Source organism: Embiotoca jacksoni, unplaced genomic scaffold (genome assembly GCF_022577435.1).
Source record: "Embiotoca jacksoni isolate LCO1_2020_lvr unplaced genomic scaffold, fEmbJac1.0.p SCAF_9, whole genome shotgun sequence".
In the NCBI taxonomy this organism is placed as follows: Eukaryota; Metazoa; Chordata; class Actinopteri; family Embiotocidae; genus Embiotoca; species Embiotoca jacksoni.
Window position 1 is genome coordinate 18,782,296 of NW_027185447.1, and position 18,150 is coordinate 18,800,445.

The window sequence follows — 18,150 nt, forward strand, 5'->3', positions numbered from 1 at the left end:
AGCGATGGATACTGACAAAATGTTTTTTTAATATTAATAATTTTCCTCGAGCCGGTTTTGAATCTGCGGTTTCGGGATTTGTCAGATTGGGCGGGCTTCCGTTTCTTTTCCTTCAATTGAGCGGGTGGCTCCGTTTTGGACCGTTTCGCCTGCTTTATCGGCGGGGTTTGTAAACTGTAAGTCTCCGCGTATATAACATTAACTTCTCGGGCAAGCTAGAAGACACTTGCAAATCAAAACACGGGTTTAAAAATTTATGAATTTATTTATTTGTAAATAGCCTCCAGCACAACGGGCTGAGAACCCCGTGCGTTGCTGGGGCAACCACAAATGAACTGTTATTCTCTGTGTGTACGTTGGGTGTCGCTGCAGAGCTCAGGTACACAGGCAGGAAGTTGTTGTTGTTGTTGTTGTTGTTGTTGTTGTTGTTGTTTGTGACCGCTGTGTCACTGGTTTGAATGAATAGCGAGTTGATTTTTTTTTTTTCAGGGATACTTTCAGCCATTAAGGACGACAGCAGCACTGAAATAACGGTTGAATCCTAAATTAACTGCATCGTGCAAAAAAAAAAAAAAGATGTTAAATGTTGCTGCTGGGAAAAGCGCGAGGTAAGTGTTACTCTTTATAAAGACATTAAAGCGAAACCATGTTTATGAGGGAATATGTGTTTGTCATACATTTATTTAAAATGAAGTGAAGTGTTTAAAAACTTGGGAAAGAAACGGAGTTTAAACGTGAGCAGATGTGTAATCAAACAGAATAAATAAAACCTCTCCGTAGATGTCAAGGGCCTTCTACAAAAGATTTTTAAAAAAGGGTTTAATTGTTTATCTTTTAATAAAGCTGTTTAAATATTCTTGGGAGTAAGTAAAGACTGATGGTTCTTCCACATTTCTGTTTTATATCCACCAGAGGGCATCAGGACACCCGGAAGAAGTAACTTGTTTCATGTTGTCACAGCTGGATAATGAATGTAAGTTTAACCTCTTATCACTGTTACAGACTAAATACAGTGAGAAGTTAGAGGTGGTGGACAGTGAACACGCAGTCTCAAACTACAGCTGCAATGTCTTTCCACAAAATTGTAAAGATGCACCCAGCAATTATTTCATTATAGATTCATCTGGTGAATATTTCCTCAACTTGTGGTCTGTGTGATCTTTTGATCTTTTTTTTTTTTTTTTTTTAATGATATTATCAGAAATGTAATATCCCAATAAGACTTTGATTTCCTGTAGGTTTTTTTTTACTTGACTTCAGGTGCACTGCTTGATTTTGCACATTAATGCACTTCTGCAGTCATTGTAAATAATGTTGTGTGTATAAAAATACATGAGATGCAAACATGCAATCTTTGCGAGAGCTAAAAAAAAATAAAAAAAAAAATAAAAAAATGATCTGAAAGTTGCACATAACCACAAAGTTGAGAATTTAAGATTAAAATTACTTATACTGGTAAATAGTTAATCAAATATGTAGGCAAAATTGCCAGTGTTAAGTCAGGTTTTCAGCCCCCAGATGTACATTTTTTATTTATTCAAGAATCCTCTGTGTTTGTGTTAATCGATCCAATGCAAACAACATGGAATTGTTTGTATACAAACAGTACTATAAGAATCAAACACCACCAGACGGTTCATTTGAAGTGGATGTTAGTGATTAAAGCACCATACAAGTGTTGTTGTTTTTTTCCAAAGGGGAGTCTTATTAATCTGCCTCCAAATTATTGTTAGAACATTAGGTAGGTAGGTAGGTAGGTATTTACTTTATTAATCCCGAGGGGAAATTTTTAATTATTATTGCAAGGCTGCACCTAAAGATTATCTTTATTTACTGGTTAATCAGCTGATTATTTTTCATTTGATCAGTTAAATGTTAAGTCTAAAAAAAAAAATTCAAAAGATGGTGAACAATGACACGTTTTTGAATATATTTGTTTTCTAAGATGATTGCTTTTAATATTCCCTTTTTTGATTATATAAAACTGTCCGAAAGCAGGATGTCCACGACGTTAAGAAGCTGAAACTAGGATTTATAGGCAAAATGAGGATTTAAGCAACTCATGGATTTAATGGTGATTTTGTTGTTGATGGATTGGTTAATTAAACAGTTGTTTCAGCCCTAAATTGTTGCTACAGAAAGTATTTACAGCATACAAAACAACTGACATGGCAGCTCTGGAAGTCCAGTTCAGATTAGTTCAATGACTGGTTAATTATTTGATTCAAGTGCACGATGATAACCAGACTTATTTTGATTAATACAGGATTAATACATGTCAAGGCGAACCTGTCAGACACGACAGTGGACTTCTCAGACTTTGAGGTAAGTTTAAAAACCTAAACCTTCTCTTGTCTCTCTCTCTCGTGCTCTCTCTCTTTGTGTCTCTCTACAGACATACTTAAGAACAAAAAAATGTCTTCAAGTCACCTTTTAAGGAAGCAATCTTTGAGCGAGACTTAAAGATGCCAAAATAGATTTGTGTTTTGCGTTAACTGGGAGCCTGGGATGGCGTTGCCGCACAAAACAGTTGGTATGGCAAGTGATGGTCTGGATTTCAAGAGAGACCGTCTTAAGGAAACTGAGGAGAAGAGAGTTGCTGAGGGAGAATGGGCCTCTGAAGAGGGAAATCAAGTGAGTGTGTAAACACCGCAGTAATTATTATTGAAGTGGCTCTTGAATTCAAGGTTTTTATATTTGGATGCTGAACAGAGCAAACTTCATCTGTGATGGCAAACTTGTTTGAGCTGATGGTTCTAATCATGTTTACTGAAAATTTCCATCTGTTTCTTGGAAGGCAGATTGCGCAGCACAAAATCAAGAGTTCCACATATATTTGTCGCAGTAATCGAGATGGTTCAGTTTATGTGTTTCAAATAACACCCCGCCGCCGTGTGCACCCATGTAGGACTCTTCTGACAGTTTCCCTAAATGTTTTCTGCCAGATCAGTTACTTTTCTTTTAATTCCTCCTCTGGCTATATCTCACTGCTTCTCTATATTGGCTGCCAGCAAAAAGCTTATCCTCCGGACTTTTTTTTTTTCTTCTTTTTTTTTAACTGAGGGAAAATAAATTACTTTGCATCTAAGTCAATCCTTCATGCATATTTGCCTTTGTTGCCTGCTGGCATGGGAGTTTGCATTTCTATTTATTTATTTTTTTTCAGTTCAGACAGTTCAGTGTTGATAGTGTAGAAGTAGAAGATAGTGTAGAAGTAGATCACTTCAGGCGATAATATACACAATATAGACATACATATTGATGTTTTGTATTTCGAAGATTCAACATAAAATGGGTTTTTGTTATGCGTGTTTTTTTTCTTTGCCTGTTATCCTCAGAGGGCTGGCCATCCCGGCAGCTGTAGCTTTGCTGTCATCATGATTTTTAGTCAGTGTGCTCAAAGATAATTCCCTGAAAAATCTCTCTGTGTGGCAAACAAAGATATGATAAAGCTGCACTAAGAAGGAAGTGTGACTGTCCGATAAATTGGTCATTTTCAACTCTTTTAAATGAGTGCCCTGCAAGGTTAATCCACCAAATTAAACATCTCATTAACTGTTTAAGCGTTTTTTTTCTTTTTGTGACTAAGTACTTAAGAAACGCACAGATTTCCCAGTTTATGTGGACAAGTAATTACATGACAGGTTTTCTTCTACAAATTAAGAAAATTTTACAGCTATTTACTCTAATTACTATAAATTAGGTTTTATGAAATCTACATTTTTCTCCAAAAACATATTGTGTGTTGTAGGATGAGCAATACACTTTTAGATTTGGGTCTTCATTTTCCAGCTCCTTTGTCTTCTCAAACGCTGATGCTAGTAGTCTCAAAAGTGAGAGGAATTTTAAACAGAGTCCACACCAAACTGCTGCTTATAATGTCAATACACTCCTTTGTAGAAAATGAGATTGCCCGTGAATTTGAACTTGCTGCGCTCTCAAGTTAATAAACAGTTTCCAAAGCAACATTTCCTCCCACAGATAATTAAAATGTTGGAAAAAATCAAGTCTCAGAGCTGCTAAATATTGGCTTCTTTTCACAGGAGATAAGAGTTACTTCCTGTACTACAATCTGTTCCTGTACAACTCTAGGGTGTTGAGTGATATTGCATTTACAACTTCCCTTTTCCATTTCTAATATCTAATTCTAATTTAAAAGATTAAATGAAATAAATGTTATCATTCTGAGTGCTGGCTTTCTGGAAAACGTTGCAACTTCCTGCTCCAGGAAAAAAAACAATCACTGAATATTTTTATGTCCTTAGTAAATAAGGCTGCACAAGGATTGTTTTTGATAATTATACATACATATATACATAGAATATGCTCCTCTTTAAGTACATGACGCCACACAGCATAGTACACAATTCAAAAGGAAAAGTATAATTGAATATAGCAAAGTGCTGTTTGTGTTTTTAGGAAAAACAAACTCTGATACCGACATGCAGAATCAGACATGATTGTTTCAATGACTGATATAAATCAAACGAGTCATTTATTTTAAGGAATGGCGTTTTAAACAAATACTTGCTGTAAATATACATTATTTAGCAGAAAATGAAGTGCAAGTGCATAACAAACAAAGTATCTTTAATCAAATGTGCATGTAAGATCATGGGCTCTGATCTTCCATCATTTACCCTAATCAAAAGCATCAAATACAAATATTCAAAGCATCAATCAGAGATATCATTCTTTGTAACCAAGAATCTTCACCCTACTTTGGAAGTCCTAGTTTCCCCCTGCTTTTCATTATTATAAATACTGTAGATTATTTCCTGAACAGATAATCATTTTAAACACATCCTATGAACCGCTCTTAAGTGACAGCTGTCAGTCATGTTACCAAGTACTGTGTGTCAGTTTGCCCAGATCTAATCAAGCTGAAATCAACATTCAAACATGGGGGGAGTTAAGAAACCCTTTAAAAAACAGAGATTATTTCATTTTGGGTTGGGTTTCACTCAATAAAAGTTAAAATCTTTGTCAGAAATAATGCCCTACCGTTTTATCTGACAGTCTACATGAGGAAAATAGATTGAGGCCACATGGCGCACCAGACTCTTGTCGGGTATGGATCTCTTCAGTGAAGTAATTGTCCTCCTTGTTCTGTCTTTCTACCATCAGATACTCAGCCCCAGTAGGCTTGAGGTGGCTGCTGAAAGTTGCTTTATTCGCTCCAACCAGTAAACAGCAGCTGCCAGTTTGATTTTATGTCTCGGTTATAATGGATCCCAGTGGTGACAAGGACAAAACATCAGTCCAGACATTTAAGCCTGCAGGTGGTGAATACTTGATCATTTTTGGTCACTTTACATACATATAACAGTTACGTGTGCCCTTCATGTGATGAAACCTAAATAATTTCTTCATCTCCTTTGTAATCCTTGAGAGTAATTGCGTATATCTTTTCCATATATTTTCTTCTGTTTGGACTGGCGGGTCATCCCAATGCTGCACACAGACAATTTCCTAATTAACCTTGAAGGCAGCAGGGGTTCTCCTGTCTCTCCCCCAGAGTCCAGTTCAATTTCTGCACATTTGAATAAAACAGGAGATAAGCTGACACAGAAGTAAACATCAAGACGTTACAAGTATAAATTTCTCTGGCAAATCTTCTCGGATGAAGAAAGCTCAGTGCAGATTTTTGGAATCTCAGCCATTTCACAATGAAAGAGTCCTTTAAGTCTCCCAGGAAGGATGCCATCAAAGGTCCTTGCAAGCCTGTGGTGTTGTCATGCTGTAAGGTCTTGGAGAAACACACTCATCATCATTTCCCTCACAAGCTTGACTTCGGCAGTGTGCCCAGGTAGATTAAGAGCTCCCCAGGTGGATAAAAAACAGTTGGTTTCAATATTGCTAAATCTTCCTTCAGCACATCTTGTTTAACTCTTTTCGAACTAAATTTTGGCCACACACCTGTCTGAGTTGCATGGGCTGCAGTAACTGAGCGGGGAGTGGAGGCTCCTCTGTGCAGCTGCCAATCCAGTTCCTACAAATAGTACAGTAATGTATTGTCTACCAATGGCCTGCAAATGATGCATTTATGGGGCATCTGTAAATTTGTATTGTCTACCAATAACTGGCATGGGAGGCATTTTGGCAATGTCTTCCCACAGTAGTGTCTGCCAGTAGCCCGCATATGAGACGTTTAGGGGACATCTTTAAATTGTACTGTCTACTCGTAGCCTGAGTGAGATTAAGGGACATCTGTAAATTGTATTGTCTGCCAATGGCTTGCAGATGATGCTTTTAGGGCACACCTGTAAATTGTAGCTACAGAAAACAGCCTGTGTTACATCCCCCCCCCCATCTGAGCTGATGAGTCTCTGCATGCACAGCAGTCACAAGCTGCACCACCTACCATCTCTAGTAAATTCTCAACCTATGGGAAACACTGCTCATTGTAACTCGTGCATGCCTTTTTGTTGTTCATGCCCAGTAAAGTCTCCCGTCTTCTTGAGCTTGTGTCCCGTCCTGTTTATTTCTTGAAAGGAGGAGGTTGTACTACTAGAGCAAATCCGCCTGTGGTTGGGCTGATAGCTGGCTGACTGTCACTTCCATGTAGGCGGATCCAGTCAGGATGCAGGCAGTCCTTTGTGGCTTGGTCGCGTGACACAATGCCGCGTCCTCCGTGCAGTGCAGACATGCCCCGTAGCTCTCCTGCTGTCCATTTGAGAAGCGCGCGGAGATGCTCATGTCCTTGTTTCGCTGGGAGGTGGATCCGAAACGATCTCTTGGCTCCGACTGCGAACTTCCCCTGTAGATCATCTGCCGTAACATAGACGTGTCTCTGTATAAACACTCGCGAAAGTTGGGCTTACACAACAGGTAGACCACTGGATTGTAGATAGTGGAAGACTTGGCGAACACGGCGGCGAAGGCGAACGCAGTAGGAGGAACCTGAGTGGCATCTCCGAAAGCAGCCCACATGGCCAGGACAGCATATGGTGTCCAGGCACCCAGGAAGCCAATGCATACCGCGACTGAGAGCTGTGAAGAAGAAACATTCGTCGAAGATTTAACTATCAAAACGTAAATAGTAAGGATGAAAATATCTGAAGTACTATTCCCTTATTTTTGATTGGACCCTCACAAACGGCTACATAAGCTTGAGAAAATAGCGCAAATATATAAAGAAAGTAATCGGCATCAAGTACTTTGATAATCTTTGAAAAAGTGTTTCCTATCTGCCTCAAATCCTGCCAGCTGCAAAACCTCATGTCAGTGAAGCAGCACAAACGCAACCCTCTGACCTTGACAATGAGCGCGTGGGCATTGGTGGTCTTGGTCTGTGGTGACACATGCTGTTGGACGGCCTGACGCGACCCTCGCACTGTCAGCAGAATGAACGCGTAGGAGAGGAAGATGATGGTGCAAGGCAGTGCGTAGCAAAAGACGAAAAGGCAGATGATGTAGGACAAGGCCGAAAGCTCGTGGTTGGGCGCCTGCCAGTCGATGCAGCAGGCCGTTCCGTAAGGTTCGGGGCTGTAATGTCCCCACTGTGCCAAAGGCCCCACAGCAAACACTGACGCGTAAAACCACACTCCAGCCACCATGAGGCGGGCGTGTAACGAGGAGATCTTGTTACCTGATTGGAGAAGAGATAGAACAAGATGCCCCGCAGTTATTATGATCTTTTTTTTTTTTTTTTCTTCATCAGATCTGCAGTTTTGACATCATCATTTTGTCGTCCCTCACCGTGGTTTGGGACGCAGACTTTAAGGCAGCACACTAAGGAGAGGGCTGTGAGGTTTGTCAGGCTGCATAGACCAAATAGTACTCCACACATCGCGTAGAGCTGGCAGGTGATTTCTCCAAACAGCCACCTGCACACAGACAAGGAGCAAAAAGGAAATGTAATGGAGACTGATCATTTTCATTATCAATTCATCTGTTATTTTCTCGACTAATCAGCATTTTTGCAATAAAAAGTAACTTTCACGATAAACCTTTCATCAAACTAGCTGTCGATTGCAGTCAATTGATTCTCCACTGACAATTTAATTTGATACTCAGACGAGAGAAATGAAACAGATACGCACGACACACCTGTGTGAAAAAGATGACGGTATTGCCAATGGAAACAAAGACAGCGTCATCCCGAGGTCACTGATCGAGAGATTGATGATGAAGAACTCTGCCGGTTTTAAGGTCGATCGCTTGTGATAGGCAACAAGTAGCAGAATGCAGTTGCCTGCGAGGGACAGTATACCTGTGGAAACAAACAAAACAAAAAAACAACCAACGAGCCGAGCTAGAGACGCGAGAAGTCAGCAAACGATCGACACAGTGGAGATTGGTTCGTTGTGTGTGGACTCACAAAAAGCGCTGTAGAGGGCACCCATAAGGATGTCGTGCTCCTTCGAGATGGTGGAGGCAAACACAGCAGATGCGTCTGAATCATTTCCCATCTATAATGTTGTTGACATTAGCAGACAAGTTGGTTAGTTGTGAATAATGCTCGAATTGAATCAACAATTCGCTGAAACTCAATATTTCCCTCATTGTGATGTCAGCTTGAATGAAACAGTGAAACAAATGGATCGTTGAAAGGGTGTTACATTACAGCAGCGAAATCTATATCCTCTCTGTTTGGTGTGAATATTCAGTTCTCCGGGTTTGTTTTCTAATGCATTTAAAATGCTGCCCATTGTGTGATTGTCTGTCCGGGCTGTCCGACTTCTCTGTGCCGTTTCCCCAGCCAGCAGGATCAAATGTAGAAATATCATTTTGAGATAATCTTCTGCAAAAGATGGGGAGCATTCTTATCAAATGCAAATACATAAAGCAAGATTGACGGTTGGAAAGAATTAGGACGACTGAGCCTTTCAGGATTTACTAGAGGAGCGCGAGAGACGGAGAGCTATAGAGAACAAAGCCGTTACGATTATGACAAGATGCGCTGAAATTTGCTGGAAAAAAAAAAAGATGAGGAAATTGCACAAAATGCAAGTACGCACACGTGCCCCCACAATGCAACACGCATGAAGTGATAGAATAGATAGATCCATTGTCAGAGGTAGGAGTGTGTTTATTCTGCCATGACAGAGTTAATAAATTATCCTAACACATTGTAAGAAGAATCTTAATAGTGTCTTCTCAGCATCAGTTGAAACATGTCAGAGGCACTCGTGCTCCTTGTTAGGAGCCGGACTCATATTCCAGGCAATCAGTATCTTCATGATGATGATGATGATGATGATGATGATGATGATTGCTACTCCGAGCATCACGTGGCTTCAAAAGAAGGGTGAAAAATAAAAATGGGAATCGGGGAGGAAGGCAGGAGGCTGGGACGAATGTGGAGCAATACTTAATACTTGGGAGGGCTACCGGAGATGACACAGAGGCAACGTTGACTCTCAAGGACTTCGGCAAACACGCAGGGTAAAGAACGAGGCTTCATTATTATGCAAGTCAGCATGCCAGTCAGTGACGAAATGTCCAGTCAGTTTGAGACTCAGCAGAGTACATTGTTCTGATGAGTTTTAGTGGCACTTGCATCCAAGAACTCCATTATTGTGTCAGCACGACCGTTCATCAATTCAATTAATATCCCATCACACTGATTAGTTCTCAGTCTGGTTTAAAGCAGGTTCATCAATATTACTGCATTTTTAAAACATTTCTATTTGATTTTTAAAATGTGTTTGTGTTTTAGGAGTAGCTATTATTTCTAATTATTGCTTTTTATTAATTACTATAAAGAACATCAACCACTATGTATAAACAGCATGTTTTGTATTTCTTTTCATTTTAATCTCCATTTCACCATCAGATCTCCAATATTGTTTGGATATTGTGATCGTGATGCCAGAAGACAACAGTTGGATGGTAGGTGGACGTGTCCAGTGTGATAACCGTCCTGTGTGACTAAGCCGGGGAGAGAAATATCTTTACACTGAGATCTGTGCGAAATAAGTTTTTACAGTGAAAATCTGTCTCGGTTGGAGGATTTAAAGTGCGCGTTAATCAAAACAACTTTTACCGAGACCTGAGGCTCCGTGGAGGCTTCTCTCTCTCTCCCTCTCTCCCTCTCCCTCTCTCCCTCTCCCTCTCTCCCTCTCTCTCTCTCTCTCTCTCTCTCTCTCTCTCTCTCTCTCTCTCTCTCTCTCGCGTGCAGGTGTTTAATCTCCAGCTCCTTCACCGAGCCCGACGGAGCAGCATTTCTCCTCACTTTTTTTTATCACCACCATTGAATGAAGGAGGCCGTGTGTTCTTTTTGTGTTGAGTTGAATCAATATTGCTTAATTTAATGAATAAACTTGTCGAAGTGTGTCTCATTAGTGACACAATATTACTTTCAAACGGAGTCATTTCTCTGTTGCATGTTTTAATCAGAGGAAGGAAACCAACACGACTCTCAAGCCATGTGAGTATGAAATTGAGAGGAAGGCCTGACCAGCTGAACTGCGCCTTTGGTCTGCTGTCACAGAGTATTTTGAGACAGGCTGAGCTATGACACCACTGTTATGATGCCTCTGAGCCCGCCTGAATTACTCCTCTGTTCAGCAGAGATCAACTGGACGCCTTCGATACGGGGACGGGAACTTTGACCAGTAGATGATGCAAGGGAAGCGATGCATATATTGCCTGCTGACTTTTCTCGTGCACCCATTGTTTCATTTTGAGGCACATTTGCATCTCATGCTCTCGCGCGCTGACCCTTTGGTAATTCACCGAGGGAAAGATGTGAAACCATCTATCCTCAGTTTACTGCTGCTGTTAGCTGCTTGACAAATAATCTATAAATCTGCGACAAGTTTTCCTGCAAGCATATCATCAAAACTGAACTTTGTGATGCCAGTGAAATGAGGACTGTCACTCGTAACCATGAAATGTCTGTAGTCAGCGGAGATGAGCAGCCATTTAAAGGCTGACGGGCATGTCAGGGAGTCGGAGACCACATGCAAGAGCTCATGAGCAGCGACAACAACAATGTCAGCTTGTCTGCTTGGTTTTCTGAGAGGGGCTTCCAGTCTTGATCTTTGACATGTACATAAAGCTTAGGCTTGAATATAATGCGTGTATCTAAAACTCGCGTGTTTAAAAAAAAAAAAATGTTACGTAAGAAGAAAACCTCTAAATTGCGTTATCATAGCTGGGAGATTCACACCCTGCCCCTCAGTGTTTGTGCCTTCGACATTTATGAATCATAAAATATTTGTGTTGTTGAATGTAAAGTGTCATGTCGTATCTTGTTTGCTTTGCTTGATCGACCCGTCCTGCCCCTTGAGTATTTACACTGTTTTCATCTGTTCATTTCAAGTCAGTATTAGACAGTTTTTTCTAAATTATTGATGCTATTATATGTTAAAAACATTCAGCTAGAAAACATAAATGAATGTTAAACATTGTGACGCCGCAGTTGTCCTTAATAGCGTTTGCTTACTTTGTTTGCAGCATGTAGTTGTTTTTTTTACTGTCATTTGTAAATGATTCCCAGTTCAGAGCTTCTTTCATAGTGCAGTTAGATACAGATGCTCACATTAGAACTGCAAGTAATGATAATTGTCTCTAGTTAATCAATCAATTAATTGTTCAGTCAGAAATGCTCATCAAAGTGACATTTTTATTTTGATTATAAATAACAAAAGCAGAAAATTTGTAGTTTTTAGTTGAAACCAGCAAACATGCTGTGTTTCGGATTGAAAAATGACTCGAACAATTAAACAATAGTTTTGGGGTTAATATTCTTTTCATTTACTAATCACTGCAGCTCCAGTCCACATTGTTTTGTGCTGACTATTAGGATTGCGGTTCACTGCGTTGTCCCAAATATAAAAGCCAACCTTCACGTCAACATATATGACACACAGCGTGCTGCGTGACACATCCCCCGAGGCTCCGGGGAGACCTTTTGTGAGATTGAAGGCGACTGTATTCACCCTCAGTGTGTAACTGCCGCCTCATCTGAGAGTGACTGACAGTGACAAGTGAATGCCATCAAAGTACAATGTTTGCACCATGTTTTAGCAGCACGACAGAGTGGTTGGAGGCAGCTCCTTCAAACATGGCAGGGCATGCCGTGACATGTCTTATGTAATGACTGAAAAATAATCACATGATGCACCGAATGTGATCTGTTCAAGATGCCGAGCATTTCAGTGTAATGTGACCAAGAATCACCGGCCAACTGGTGATTCCACAAGTGTTTAGGTTTGGACATTAATTTTTCTCATTAACAAAAGAGTACTAAATGAGTAAAGCCTCCTCATCTTTACTCGTGCTTTTCCTTTTTGTTTTTCTTTGCACACGATTCTTTAACATGCAACTCTGGCTTGTTGCAAATTGTAATAGGACCTTAACAGTCATTAGCAGAGCCCAACCGATTTTATCTGATGATATAGACCTGTAACAGATCAGTAATAGCATATAAGTTGTCTGATATAAAACCCCTTTTTTAACAGAATAGAATACAGAATAATATGCTTGGGGTAATTTAGAAATTGTCCGATTTGTTTGGGTTTTTTTTTATTGTAGAAACTTATGGTCATTACATTCCCAGTGAAGTTCACTGTTTCAGTGGACAATAATGTTTATTGTTAAATGGTAAAACGTCCTGCCTCAATTCAACCCAATATCACTCCAAAGTGTGTAATACTCCTGCCAGGCCACTAGAGGATAGCATGTTAGTGTTTTAAAAGAATGAAAACAGGTGGTTAGGTGGAAAAAGAAATCACATGGTTAAGGTTAGTGAAAAATTTGTGTGGTTACGCATCAAAATTACATCACTTAAATGAAAGCCATGTCAACTTCTTGCTGTCCTCCCTGAGACATTTGTGACTTACGCCAGCTGCTAACCCTTCAACCTTTGCACATGGATTTCACCGCTTTTATATTTTGTCTCATGACCTGCATCACATGACATGTCTTCTCTGACATTTCTGACGTGTCTTCAAGCATCACACCCTTCGCTACCCTCTAGTGGACTGTCGGCTGCATTACACGCTCTGTCGTGATCGCGTATCTTTGTCACACGTGTTGAATATCCACATTTCAGTGGTTATATCAATATCCAAATTTTGACATTTGTGTCCAATCTTCTATAACTTAGCAATTTACAATATTAACATTAAAGCAGAGTCAGAAGGATAGGCGCAAGAAAAATTTATAAGAGAAGATGACAGATGTCGTAACAGAGAGGAGACGTAGTCGATTGTTACAGAAGCCATTTATCACAGAAGGTCAGATGTGAACAATCGAAAAATGGGTCATTGGACATTTCTTTAAGCCTAATTGGATTACCTGTCACTTTTTGGATCTTCATTGAAAAGATATTGTTTATGTAAGATGCCATGAATGGCTCTGATGTTAATCAGGCTTTAAAATGTTGTTTCTTTCATTCTCTTTGATCTCTGTGACTGTGGGAGGAGAGCAGCCACAAAAAATGAAAAACAAGGAATGCAATTCTGCCACTCTAGTCAGTCATGTTATCAGTCTCCCACAATTGCTTCCCCTTCATGGGACAAATGTGTTACATAACACAGTCTTTTTGGTAACTGTCTTGCCCCAAACAGCTGTTATCATTTGTTATTTGGCTTTGACTCTAATCTTCAGATAGAGGTCGCTCACTTTGTTAAATTATGTTGAATCTAACAGAAAGACGTCATAATTGTTCTTTGTCTGCACATATTGATTTCCTGTTGTGTGGCTAGAGTGAGAACCCACAAACAAATGAATCGTCACTCACATATGTCTATGCAGGCAGCAACTACAACAACAACAACCTGGCAGGTTATGCATGCAGACACACATTTCCAGAGAAAAATAATGTGCAGCAAACAACCTGAAATCAACTCCGACCAGCTTTCCTAAAAAAAAATGTCAGCGCTGCGACAACGCAGACAAAAAGATAAAGAAAAGCAGCCGGTTTTTACAGAGAGATAATCAAAGGATCTCCTCATTAATCCTGCCCGAGATCCCACCATTCGGCTATGAGGTCTGCGCCTTCATTTCATCAGCATTACAGCCGGCACAATCCATTTCCACTTCCTTGATACAAGTATTTGAACCTTGACTGAATGCCCTTCAGTAAATATCCATTTAATACAGCCAGATGTTGTATCAGAGTCAAATCAAGGAAAAACTACCACACCTTTACAAAGAAAATACAGAAAGACATAATAGAATAAATAGTTTTGGATCATTTCAGCTTCTTTATCTGAAGAACAACCGTAGATGAGCAAAATGAAGGGGACTAAAAAAAATGCATCATAATGAATGATCCCCCCTTTTTTTTTTTTTTTAACTGTCTAATCTCTTTGAATTGCACTGGAAACAGACACCCCACAGCTGTGCTGCTTACCTTCCAGGGAGGGATGGCTTGTCCTCAGTTAAACTCATGGAGGCCAGTTGGAGAGCAGGACAAAGGAGAGCAGCTTGGCCAGCCAGCGTTACGGAGACAAAGACGGGGGACAGACTGAGGGAGACGGAGAAAGGGAGAGAGATAGGGGAGGGGTGGGGGGAGCTCTGAACTTGTTTGAGGCTCACGCCGAAGAGTCCGGTTAAAGTATCCTCCTCCTCCTCCTCCCTTCAGTCACACACACTCACACACAACTGGCCAGGTGGACGCATACTTGCGCCGTCCTACAGCAGTCATCATCATTGTGGACATGGACTGAGCCCCACTTATGTAGAAGCCCACAGTGACTGCAGGCCACGGAGGGAGAGGGAGGGAGAGAGAGAGAGAGAGAGAGAGAGAGAGCGAGTGAGAGAGCGAGCGAGAGAGAGAGGAGAGAGATCAGCATAAGTGTCACTGATGACTCAAAGTACCACTCCCCAGCCCATTTCCTCCTTCCACATACTACTACTTTCCTGCTCCACTCTTCATCAACACTCTCATTTGTTTTTGTTACACTTTGGATTATTCACCTTCTTTGCGTGTGAATGAATCACACGTGCAGTTGAGCGTTTTCCCAAATTGGTCTCCACAGTTTACTCAGGCAGTCAATTTCTGCACGAGCACCAGCGTTTATGGATCTACACACAACTCCTGATCGATAAGGCTGGTAATCAGAGCCGGGGGGAGAGAAAACTGGCTGTTGATTATAATTATAACGTAGTGGGAATGCAAACGCTGTCAAGGTCGAATTTTGATCTCGTTTAACATTTGAAGGATTTTGTCCATGAAGGTGAAATGGAGTCAAATTTTAAATAGAATATTATTAATTCAGCATGCGCCTTTGACATTTTTAAGATACAAGATATTACATTTACAAGATATTAGACAGCTTATGAGTGTCTTTCATCATGGTTCAAATAGTCCAAACTAAAGCAATGAAGCTGCATAAACAGCATTGATCAGTGAATGCCTGTTGCTGCTCTGCTTTTCTCAGGTGAATTGTGATTAATGTGATATTTCTTGTGTGACTGTACTTAATTCAAGGGTCCAAAATGAGTATTACAGCCATTTTAGAAAATAAAGTGTCATCCTCGGTCACACAGTAAATCCAGTCCTGCGAGGGAGCATTTGAACTGAACCTGAAGCGCTGTGTCATCCTACTTTATCATACCAGCCCATACCGTTTGCTCGGGGCAGCGCTGTTCCCAAACCGACAGTCATGGAAAGAAAGCTGCTTAAGGGAGTGTGGGCTTCCTCGCTGAGCTGTGCCGAAGCTGCAGGGCTGTCAAAGCTGCAGAAAGCAGCGCTGTCATATTAATACCTCGGTGCAGGGTCCTGGTCCTTCTCAGGCCGCTACCTTGGACACGTTTAGATGAACTTAGTGTCACAGCCGGTGGTCCTTCACAGCTTGGAGTCTCTTCATTGACTTATTGGAGATGGCAGTTGGCAGGAAATGATCAGAACGAGAGGAAATTATTGGAGATAATGTTGAACACGAGTGCAGTCACTTTCCCGCTGGGCATTCAGATGGCATAGATGTCAAGTCACTTCGTTTTATGCAATACTGGAGCATATTGTCATGGATGTCAGTGCGGGGCGGTCCACCAGACTGATATATCGGAAATATTAAGAGATATTAGATTGCATTGAAGTCCTGTTAGGGCAATAACAGTGACCAGAGGATGAATCGTTGCCTAAATTCTCAAATTCACTGAGTGAATATACGGGTCTGGACACGTCTCATTAACGATTGTTTCCAGTCGTTGCGTCCGAATTTGCGTAACCCTCAGGTTCATTTTGAAACTATTGGAGCCGCCTTTAACCAATCAGCACTGACCACCGTACACTTGATGTTGTGAGCTGAAACTCGCCAAGCTGTAAACACCAGGGAGCCTCTAGCATGTCTGGAAATGAACATTGCAGACTTATGAAGGAAATTTAAGGATGCAGGGAGCATTGTTCTTGCTCCGGCTTCAAATCCTTGATATTTGCTAGCATTGCTACAACTGTTCGTATAACTTCATCTGGCTCTACCGCCATTGTTGGAACTACATTTACTGGTCTGACCTTCAGAGTGGCTGAGGAAACCTTCCTGCGAACATTATTTCCAGACGTCCGTGAAGAATGTCAGTCAGCCAGGTCATCAAAGTGTTATCCAAAGGCAATCGGACTTCTTCAGGTTTCTGCAACACATTTCCCCTCTAATGTGACTGAATCCTTCAGGACAGAACTGAAGAGGTGAAACGTCTCTGTTACCTTCGGATTGTTTCCACACTATAATAACAGCAAAGGCTGAAACGGGATAAATCTTTGGCTTACATTCATGATTTGGCCAGAAAAATAACACTCAATTGATCATAATGCTTCTCCAAATTTACTCAGTGTAAAAAAAAAAACTAGTACTGATAATAAAATGTCAATATTATGTTGACAACTTCTTTCTGCTCCCACAAAGTGCTCAAAAATCTATCGTAAGTCTAAAAAGTTGTTTTGTCAAATAGCCATGAAAACTCTTAACAGTTTAATATCATTCATAGAAGCTGTTTTACAGAACGACTTCACAGGACAAATAACGGGAAGATTCAGGGCCCTTCTTACATACAGTATGTTCTGAAAGCGTGACAAACTAGACTATTACTGAGGATTTAGAGACTCAATCAAGAATATATTTGAGGTTGATCGACCTTGCTCAGTCTGACTGATCCTCCCAGGGGACATATCAGTATTCCTCAGCACATAAAGCATTAAGCACATTTTATTAAAATGACCTTGAGCGCTGAAAATTAATGTAGCGCTAAAATTTGGGAGAGTAACAATCAGCTTTCCATCTCTATTTAATTTGAAGAAATATCTCCACCTACAGATAAACTGTAAAAACAAACTTTAACTTTAAAAGACTATAACTCTGTTTCCGAGATATTAAAATGACTTTTTAGTTTTATTTGTGAGAAAGTGGATGTTGGATCCAATTTTGTGTTTGTTGTAAACTGTAAGTACATGAATTGAATTTAAAAGTATAGTTGTCACATCTTGTTGTTATTTTTATGTTTGTAAAAGTGGTTTTACAGACTCACTTCATTCAATTTATTTAGCTTTATTGAGAGACGAGGTATAACTATGACCTTAAGCCTGACTTATGCAATAAATATTTACTTACTTTGATATTATTACCTACCGTTATACATTATTCTTACCGGATAGTAAACTGAAATTACCTTCCAGTCGTATAGTAGTGACATTTGACTGAGAGCAGAGGCCGTCCCACAACCGTTTAAGGAGCTGTATTTTAAAGCTTCAGGCTATAAAATTAATCTGATAAGCCGTTACAATATGATTAATTGGCGCCGCTGGAAATATAAGTCTGCCTCTTCCCAAGGAATAATTTGAATGTACTCGTCAAGAACTTTTTTTTTCAGTTTTTTTTCTTCTGTCCCTTTTTTTAGTGAGGAGTGGTGGAAGAACTATTCAGGTCCTTTCCTCAATCAAAAATACAGATCAATACTTTGAAAATGACTCCATTAGATTCACAACCTCACTTTAGGTAAAAGTATGCAGGTATTATCAGCAAACTACATTGAAAGTTTCTAAAGTCAACTGGGCAGAAAAAAGCAGATCAGGAGCTGCTCAATGTGGGCGGGGCCAGACGTCTAACCCCGCCCACATCAAGCACCATCCTGATCTGTGGTCTGCAGCCAGAGGCTTCTCGAAAAAGCCTCCTGTCAGTAATTTACTGTTGTATGTATTATATGTTTTGAATTGATATTAATATTATAATTGCTGCTGTACAATTTAATAATATTTAA

General features: G+C 40.3%; 1 protein-coding gene across 2 annotated transcripts; it reads right to left on the reverse strand.

Annotated features, from left to right (window-relative positions):
- Positions 1-4,450: 4,450 nt before the first annotated feature.
- On the reverse strand, positions 4,451-14,583 carry opn7d (opsin 7, group member d). 2 transcript variants are annotated; one of them, XM_069141410.1, is made up of 6 exons: positions 14,312-14,583; positions 8,324-8,414; positions 8,053-8,215; positions 7,702-7,829; positions 7,257-7,591; positions 4,451-6,993 (listed from the first exon to the last, which is right to left on the reverse strand). In XM_069141410.1, exons 2-6 carry the CDS (start codon positions 8,412-8,414, stop codon positions 6,511-6,513), a joined length of 1,200 nt encoding a protein of 399 aa, XP_068997511.1. In that variant the 5' UTR covers positions 14,312-14,583; the 3' UTR covers positions 4,451-6,510. The 2 variants fall into 2 exon arrangements, with proteins under 2 accessions (XP_068997511.1, XP_068997512.1); XM_069141411.1 differs by lacking the exons at positions 8,053-8,215; positions 8,324-8,414.
- Positions 14,584-18,150: the final 3,567 nt, after the last annotated feature.

Coding starts and splice junctions, on each gene's coding strand:
- opn7d (XM_069141410.1), bottom strand. CDS start 8,414: ATGGGAAATGATTCAGACGCATCTGCTGTGTTTGCCTCCACCATCTCG. Junction 8,216..8,323: donor TGCCCTCTACAGCGCTTTTT/GTGAGTCCACAC, acceptor TTGTTTCCACAG/GTATACTGTCCCTCGCAGGC. Junction 7,830..8,052: donor CCGTCATCTTTTTCACACAG/GTGTGTCGTGCG, acceptor GTCTGTGTGCAG/GTGGCTGTTTGGAGAAATCA.